The 9807-nt window shown below is 39.5% G+C and overlaps 1 protein-coding gene across 1 annotated transcript in view; it reads right to left on the minus strand.

Moving 5' to 3' along the window:
- FRAS1 (Fraser extracellular matrix complex subunit 1) overlaps positions 1-9807 on the minus strand; it is a 452432-nt gene that overhangs the window by 125741 nt on the left and 316884 nt on the right. The window contains exons 31-32 of the mRNA XM_007455407.1: positions 7075-7253; positions 2631-2747 (exon numbers count right to left, since the gene is read on the minus strand). Coding sequence (XP_007455469.1) covers positions 2631-2747; positions 7075-7253 — 296 coding nt within the window. The remainder of the gene's footprint in view (positions 1-2630; positions 2748-7074; positions 7254-9807) is intronic.

Genomic DNA, 9807 nt, shown 5'->3' on the forward strand with positions numbered 1-9807 from the left:
ATCCACTTATCTGTCAAAGGACATTTAGGTTGCTTCCATCTCTTGGCTATTGTGAACAATGCTGCAATGAACATGAGTGTACGAGTATCTCTTCAAGATCTCACCAACTCTTAATCTTTATTGCCACTGCATGACCTTCATGCCACCAACCCTTCTTGTTCTAGGTGACTTCAGTAGCCTATTTCTTGGCCTCCTTGCTCCCTGTCTGGCCCCATCTGGGGTGTTCTCTACCCTGCAGCCAAAATGACCTTCTCAAATTGAGAATCTAAGCATGCCACCTTTCTGCTGTATCCTACTTGCCCTAACAGCCTTTCTGGACAAAATGGAATCTCCTTCATCTTATCTTAAGGTCCTCCGTGATCTCTCATTTCTTCTTTCTTTTTCACCTAAAGATTTATGCTCCAGCCAACTGAACTCTCCATCATTCCTCAAACATGTTATGTTCTCCTGTGTCTCCATCTTCTTTTCAAATGCTGCTCCTCTGCCTGGAATGAACTTCCCCCTATTTCTAGTCTAGATAAGAGGGTCTGCAAGTGTAGTGAGCAGAACAGTAGCAACAGTATCACCTGGGAACCTGTTAGAAACTCAAATTATCAGCCCTATACCAGACCTACTGAAGTGGAAAACTCTGGGGTGGGCTCCAGCAATCTGTGAATTGACAAGCCCTATAGGTGATCCTAATGCAGGCTGAAGTTTGAGACCCTGATTTAGAGATAATATTCACTTCAACCAGCTTGGTTCACCTTCTAGAGGATGCCTTCCTTGACCTCGCCTATGCCTTGCTGGACTAGGTGCCCAGCTATCTGCTTCCATGCCATGTCTCTGTCATGACATTTATTACTGTATTGTCACTGTTTATTTATTTTCTTGTCTCCCTTTTTAGACTCTAAGTCTAAAATAGACTAATAGAGACTGTATTACATGATCACTGAATCTCCAATGTCTTCCACAGAACTTGGCATAAATTAGGGACCCAAAAGTGTGCAAGACTGAATAACTGAATGATTGGAGAGGTAGACTCCTACCCTTAAACCTCTATATGAATATACCATGTATGAATTTAGCATATGTATTCACAATGTGTTTACCAAATCTGTACAAAACTTATGTGCTTAGATGAGTCCAAATCACTGAATTGAGAATGTGCTTTTGTCACATTTTACAGTATGTATGTCTTACAGTAATGGCCCTAATCAATGTCAAAAGAAATATAAACTGTGTATATTTTAAGGAATGAAAGAGCAGCCTGATCACATTTTACAGTATTACAGTAGACTAACCTTTGTGATACCCTAAATTATACAGAACAGACCTAATTTACAAACATGCAACCTGAGACCCTCAAGGTTAAGTATGTTGAAAAGTTTCTAGAGGTTTTCAGTGAAAGAGCGGGAGTGATGCCATCTCCATGGCTCCTGGCCCATTTTTTTTTCCCTCTAAAGTCAAAATAACACCACATTAGCATTTGGCAAGAAATGTGTATGCACATTTTTCTTTACACTTTAGAGAAAATTCTGGTCCAAGCTCCTCCAGTCAGAATGATGAATTATAGACTTTATAGTGTTCCTGAATTATGATTTCTTTAAATTACAGTTTACGGTGGAAATGCCGATAGCATGTATCCATTAAAAACTTTGTTTCCCCTTTTATGTCTCTGTCAAGCCCCAGACCCATAATTTCTAAAACTCTACCTGCTGTCTTTGTTGCAGCTCAGGAGTGCTACACCACTTTGGAGTGTAATTCCGTGGGCACTAACTAAAATGTGGATCCATGATGATTAATTTACAAGGACTTAATGTGCTTGTGGCTCTGTCTAGAAGAGGGGTCTGGCATTACGTGCCCCATAGATATAGGATTACAGTGGAACTGCTAATTGTCTGAACTAAAAGCCATGTACTAATTTAGCTCTCACCTTGCTCCAAACCTTTCCATGTGTCCACACTCCTTCCCACGCAGCATACAAGCTCCTCTGTGATCCAGCTTGCAAAACCCCACAGGCTCACCACTCCCTTTCAGCCTCTCTCATCTTCCAGTCTCATTGAACTGTTCGCAATTTTCCCAACAATCATATTGTCTCTCCCCTCTGGGTCTTTGCATGTGTTGTTTTTATGCCTGGTGATGCCCTTTGCCATCACCCCACTATTCTTTCCAACCTGCCTCCCAAACCTTCACTTGGATATTTGCTACTTTTCTTTCTGGAGTCAGCACAGACATCACTTTCTCCAGGAAACTTTTATAATAGAAAGGAAACTACTAACAGGACTTCGAAAACAGAATAACAGTTTCTCCAGCTAGATGGAACTCTAACTGGCTGAATAATTATACCCAAATAGTAATCATTAAATGGATATAAGCCTTAAATTCCTTCCAAGTACTCAAGGAATGGTTCTGTGAGTGTCTGGAATGCTGTAAAAGGGCTCAGCAGCAATGGATGGGAGGCTGGAGTGGATTCCCTCTAACCTTCCTTTCACTCTGGGAATTTTAAGTTTCTTCTTTCAAGTCAATGAGAAACGAGTTCACAGGGCTGGTATTTTTGACCCCAGAGCCCGTGTTCTGAGCCAAGCATTCTGTCACATCCCATCAACCTGCCTCCTTCAAGCAGAAACCATGAGCCCTGCTACCCAACTCACGGTCATGTGGAGAGATGCTCCTGGAGAGCGTTTGGGTGCTTCCGGAGTCTGGGGTGAGATGGCGATGTTGAACATGCGGCTCTCCAAATGGGCATGAGCCTCCGTGGCACTGGAGACCTACAAAGACACGGCACACTGGTGAGCCTCTGGTGGGCAGAGTATGTTTGCCTGTGTTTATATTTTCCCTTTTGAACCATCTGTCTTTGAATTCTGTATATGCTCCTGTATCACAATTTTCATTCTGCTCTTCATATTTTAAGATTCATTTTTTTTTACTGATTATAAAAACGATACCTAAGCATTTTAGGCAATTGTGAAGTTGCAGGAAGGTATAAATAGGGAATAAGAATCATCTAGAATTTCACTACCTAGAAATAGTTGTTACTAATATATCGCTGCATTTCAGTTTAATCTTTTTTCCATGTATATGTGAAACTATATACAATTGTATATTCTAAATGTTTACTTAACACAATACTATGATATTTTGCTATACCATTAAACATTCTTGAAAACATAATTTTGATAGCTACATAGTATCTCATTATGAGCATACATAACACATTATATCAATATACGTGATGTTTATTTCACTTTAGTCTTTACCCAGCACAGATATCTACACCTAGATTATAAATGACAAATCCCAGCCTCATCACTGCAAGGCAAGATTAAGAACATTTACAACTAGGGTAGTGGTCACAAAATCAACTTTTTCCTGCTTCAGAAATCCTGAAAAATGATGCTTTTCTCATGCAGCCTCTCCCTTTCTTCAGTGCTACCTCGCTGTCCCCTTAAACTCGCCTTCCTTCCATTGTCTGCTCCTTAGGCTTGTTAGAAGAATTGCTAAGGCCCGTGTGGCCATGTGGAGTTGTGTTAATTCCATGTGAGAGGGGGCAAAGTTCTGTAAATCCTGAGAAAAAGGGCAGGAATAGCAGCCCTTTCTCTATGTCTTCTAAAGTTACACCCTCCAGGAAAACTGTCTTCTCTGTACCTTGATCACATCAGGCGCCTGGAGCTCAAGCCTCAGAATATCAACTTGTTTCCAAGGAGGCATCTTATAGTGGCACCATAAATAATATTAACAACCACAGCTATCATTCACTGAACATTTATCATGGGCTCGGCACTGTGCTAGCTACTTTTCAAAAGTTTTCTTACCGAATACCCATCAAGTAGATATTATTATCTCCTTTTTTACAGATGAGGAAACTGAAGGTCAAAAAGTTAAGGTGCCAAGGTCACATAGCCAACAAGGATCAGTATTTTAAAACCAGGTCAGCGGGTTTGTGACCTTCCTACTGACCACAATGACTCAAGTTGGAAGCTTTAGGAAATCAGGAAAGGGGAAGATATGTTCTCCTATCTCTTGAAGAAAAGGAATGGAACTCTGCGGGAAGTGAGAGGTGAACAGATCACCAAGCAACGGACTCAGTTCTAGCTTCCCTGGCAAAGACACGGGTGTAAAATATGTTGGTCTTTTTCAAATTACATCCCCTGAGGCTATGTCAACATGATCTGAATATGCCAAAACCAGGGCTCCTTCCCCTGCCAAAAATGTGCCTGCTTTCTTCTCACTATGCCATGCTCTAATTTTTTAATACCACTTGCATTACACAAATCCCAAGTCTTAGATGCAAAGTAACAGATGGGCTGCATTGATGGCTCATGACAGCACATCAACATTAAAACGAAATTAAATCCATACAACTCATTGTATTGCATTTTCTGCTTTAAAGAAAATAAAAAAGAAGAGACACAAGAGGAGAATCACTAGAACGGCATCTTTTTTAAATAGTCTAAAATCCTAAGGGACACTAAAATGATGAATGGGCAAAGTTGCTAACCATTTATTTTAGCACGTAGCTACAGTGTCTGTGTCGTTTCAAATCAAAATATGAGATATGCCTATCAAGCCATGAGATTTTAAAAACAAACACACCAAAACCTTCACATCCAAGAGAAAATGATCCCAGAGAGTTGTTTCATACTTGCAGTAAAGATGCTGTCAGTGTTCAAAATGTACTTTTTGAAATGCTTCAGAGGGGGTTCACAAATCATGTAAGAAAACTGAGCTTGTTACTTCATAATTACTCCTTGTTTTAACCAAAAATAACTGCTACTCTTCTTTTTTACCAGACACGATTCTGAATGACTTTGGGCTATAGGGTTTTATTTTAAAATCCACTTCCAAAGGATGATATACTGTCACTACTGAGGATATTCTAAAGAACATCCCACAGATTTTGAAGGAGATTTCAGGTAGGAGTTCTAAACACATTTTGAGCAGAATGTGTGAAGACCCTCCAAAGAGGACCACTTTCTAAGTAATGATGTTTTTAGAGTCTTAAACTCTAGCGAATTTGTTTACAAAAATCAGCAACTTCTGCTATTTTATAATAACCCACTTAGTAACCAACTTGCAAGAGCAATCAAATATCATTTTAGCAGGTGCTGAGAATGACTTTCCAGGGAAATGCTCCATACTGATAACGAAGACAAAGGCACATCTGAGGAGTCCAGTTTGTTGAGGTGACTTCTTTTGATTGAGGTCTTTGCTTCCATTCTGACTCATTATTTGAGGACTGTTGAGTCCCCAGGTGCTAAAATTGAAAACTTTACTTGGGCAAAGGGCACGTAATGTTTGCTCACTCATTGGACATTCAGTGTGCTCAGTATAAGCTCATTTTAACTGTTTCCAGGTTTATTTCAACTAGTTCTCTGGGGAAGCACACTTTTTACACAATATAAATTAGTCAGACAATGAAGATGTACACACCAGACATCAGGAGCAAGAATGGATGATAATTTTGACAAGGTGAGCTATCTTGGTAGTTTATCCCCTACTGGATTCCTAGACAAAGGAAATGGCTCAGACTTAGAGGGATTGTGATGCTGCTTTGGCTGATCACCATGAAGGCTTCTTTATACTTTCCCTGACACCTTCCCAAAATCTTTTCTGTATCTATGCTTAAATGGTCTTTCTCATTCATACTTCCTCATTCCTTTGTGTTTCTGTTCCATTATTTATTTCCAAATTATCCTTGACAGATGTTTGTCTAATTTTATGGGTCTTTCCAAAGATTCAGGTTTTGTACTTATTTACTAATTCTAGCATCTTATAATTAGTCAATTCCTCTTTTACCTCTATAAATGCCTTCCTTTCGCTTTCTTTCGGCTTCTCTGTGGTTCTCCAGCTTCTTGAGTTGAATATTTAGTCCATTAATTTTCATGCTTTTCTGTTCAATAAGAGCTTAAGGCCATCGATTTTCTTCCGAGTATTACTTTGTCCACATCACTTAAGTTCTGATAAGTTGTTTCCTCCTGATCAATATTTCTTAATAGTTTGCCATTTTGATTTCCATTTAGAACTAGTAATTATTAAGGAATTCCAAATGGTTTGATTTTTTTTTTTTTGCCCTTTTATTATTAATTTCTAATTGTACTTCATAGTAGTCAGGGAATGTGCCCAGAATAATTTCTTGTTCTTTAATTTACTGACAGAATAAATTAAACCAACCTTATAGTCTGGTTGCCTCAGTTGGCTCAGGCTACTCTAACAACAACAGAAATTTATTTCTCACAGCTCTGGAGGCTGGAAGTCTGAGATCAAGGTGCCAGTATGGTTGGGTTCTAGTGAGGGTCCTCTTCTGGGTTGTGGACTGCCGACCTTTCACTGTTTCCCCGTGGCGGGCAGCAGAGAGGGGGAGCAAGCATGACTCTTGTAAGTATGCTAATCCCATTCATGAGGGCACAACCCTCATGACCTCATCTAATTCTAATCAAAGGCCTCACCTCCATATACCATCACATGGAGGGGTAGGATTTCAACATATGAACTTTGGCGGGGACACAAACATCCAGTCTACAGCACCGTCATTTGACCAATCTCCATAAATGGTAGTCACACACCCTTACACGGTTAACAGGCACTATTCTAAATGCTTTATATGTATTAACTCATTAAATCCTTACCGTAATGCTATTTTACAGTTGAGGAAACTGAAGCACAAGGATTTTGCCCAAGTAATTTTCCCAAAGCTAGTACATGGCAGAAGTGAAACGTGAACCCAATGGGTTTGGCTGCTCAGTCCATGACCTTATCATAAGATGGTAAATGTTCCAAAAACATTTGAAAAAAGAAAATAAGATTTTTTTTTCCATGTGGTATTTTAACATTTTAAAAACACTTTTTTCCAAACACTGTAGCCATTTTCTATTATATACCTCTTTGTTGTAGGATGACTCTGCTTGTAGAGACACCCAGAAGGCTGAATTGACAGATTAAAAAAAAAAATTTCTCAATGTTACTAGTTACATTTTTTTCTTCTCCCAAATGTGACTTCCAGGCAATCACAGAAAATGACCTGAGTTGTTTATAAATAAGGGTGATGGTTTTCATCAGACTATCCAGACATCAGAAGATTCAGGAAGCAGAGGGTACCTGAAAGTGGAAGGAGTCACTCTGGGCTGGGAGCCCTGAGTGCCGGTACCACACGATGCCTTCATTGATGTCTTGCTGGGTGAACGTGCTGGTGGGAGTTGCTGTCCTGCCATCAGGAAGGTGCTGCCCTTCATCTGCGGGGCTGTCTGCAGGCATATTAAACACAAGGACCACCTCCCCTAGGAAAGCCACACAGTTAGTGAGGACCCCTGGGAAAAGTAAAAGTAAATCAGAGCTCTCACTTCCTTTTCTACCACTTTTATTTTAAACAGAAAAGATATGATGTGCTTCTTTATTTTTACCCAAGGTGAAGGAAAAGATATTAACACAGAATTCAACAGATATCATAAAATCCACCTTTAGACATAAAACTCCCAGTCTTTCAATTAAAAGAGCTAAAAGCCATTCGAGGGCAATTCATGTATGAAGTTACTGACTTTTATCTACTAAAATTATATAAGGAGACCCAAATAGTCGTGAACACTGCAAATACTGAGCATTGAATGGATTCATTTCTACCCACAGCTGTCTATGAACAGAAAATGTTTTCTAGCCAGGAAATTTTTTAGTGTAAACACAAGGGGAAATTAGAAAAAAATCAGAAAAAAATCATCCTTGGAAGAGTTCTATACAATGAAAATAATAATAGCTAACACTTGAATGCATATGACAGGCGCTGCATGAAGCACTTTACATAGTGGTTCAAACCCAGTTCCACCACGTCAAGCTGGGTGAGCTTACTTAGGTATTATAAGTCTCTGTTCCTCATTGGTAAAATGAGAATAATAGTACATACTTCACAGGTGCTTAAAAAGAATGCTGGTTATCCTTACTAGGTTATTTAATCCTTCTGAAGATGCTATTGTCATCTCCATTTTAAAGACAAAGTTCTTTATGCTCAGAGAAGTTCAATAACTTGTTTGAGGTCATGCAAGCCCAAAGTGAAGGAGCTGGGATTTGAATCTGAAGCTCATCTTCCTGGTCATGAAACTCTGTTACCCGTTGTGGTTATTTTATGTTCACAGACCAACAATTACCTTGATAAATAACTGATCATGTTTTCTCCTCTTTCACTTTCTAAACTTTATTAGAGTTAAGCAATGAAATCTAAAACTATACATCACCACCAACACCACCAATCTGTTTCTATTGCTTATTCTTAATCCGAAGCTACTCTTTTTTAAAGTGAGATTGAAAATACAAAGGTGTTATAGAAACAATCAAAATTTCCCAAGGAGAATATGCCTTCAAGTGAAGACCAAGGAGAAGAATGGATGAACTGCTAAAAACAAGCCACGTTCTCATGAAAATGCATCTAACAATAAATCTGAAAGAAGTCTCTCTACCGCTCAGATAGTAAGAGGGAGAGAAGCATGTGGATGTGAGAGAGAGAGAGAAAGAAAGAGAGAGAGAGAAACTGCATACATCTTTTAAATGTTCTGTAGGAGGATACCCAGATCTTAGTGCCCTAGACATATCAGGCAATTGATAGTACACTTTGATTACCCCAGAGAAATGTGTTCTCTTATTCAAAGGAAATACTCATTCTAATATTTATATGCACTAAATTCAAGTTAAAAATGCACATAATATCCTGGATAGTGATGAAATACTGAAGTAATAGAAAAACATCAATATTCTTCTTAAAATAATCATGTGTAGAATCAACTCACTCTAGTTTCTTTCTTGTACTGTTTCTCATTTATACTTAAGTCACCAATTCCATTACCCATCTCTCCCTTGTTCAACTTCTGTTCATAAGATCCTGCTAATAAACATGCCTTCCCAGGATGTGGACTGTTTATGAATGTGAGTAGTTGCAAAATAGTCTGGAAGGAGATTTCCACAGTGAAAATGTGGAGAGTAGAAAAACAGAAAACATTCAAATGCCGATTTCCTGGCTATTCTGCTTTATAATAGGAAGGCAAAGCAGAATTTTCCTAACAAGTCCTAATGAAATAAACCTATTTTTCAGATTAAATAAAAAAAAAACCCATTGCGATACTATGCAAATTAACAGGAATCATAGAATGCTGGTTAATCCCATTAATTTCAACTCAGTAAACAGTCAGTGAACACCTGTTAAAGGCTAGCTACTGTGGTTAGCCATTTGGGGTGGGGGACTCAAGGATCCGTAAGATGCAGTTCCTTCCCCTTGAGATCAGCCCCATAAGCACCTGGGAGCCTCTGTGAGATTTTCAGTAGGTTAATGGCACGAAGTGATTTAGAACACAGAATATACACGAAAGTTCTGTTAAAGGGGCTGGACTTTATTTTATAAAAATGATAACAGGGCTTCCCTGGTGGCGCAGTGGTTGAGAGTCCGCCTGCCGATGCAGGGGACACGGGTTCGTGCCCCGGTCCGGGAGGATCCCACATGCCGCGGAGCGGCTGGGCCTGTGAGCCATGGCCACTGAGCCTGCGCGTCCAGAGCCTGTGCTCCGCAACGGGAGAGGCCACAGCAGTGAGAGGCCCACGTAACGCAAAAAAAAAAAATGATAACAATAGTGGCTAACAATTATGTGGACAGTTTGGTCAACTATAAGTCTGCTGTAAAATCCAGATGAGAGATGGGAACCTGAACTAAAGCAACAGAGGTAAGATTGGAAACATAAACAGATACAAGAATCATTGAGGAAGTGGAAGCAACAGAACTTGACAAATGTGGCTGTAAAGGGTAAGAAAGAGGGAAGAATCAGATGATCACCTATTAGGTTGGGTGATGTGTAGGGA

The sequence above is a fragment of the Lipotes vexillifer genome, unplaced genomic scaffold, assembly GCF_000442215.2.
Source record: "Lipotes vexillifer unplaced genomic scaffold, Lipotes_vexillifer_v1.1 scaffold749, whole genome shotgun sequence".
Taxonomy (NCBI): domain Eukaryota; kingdom Metazoa; phylum Chordata; class Mammalia; order Artiodactyla; family Lipotidae; genus Lipotes; species Lipotes vexillifer.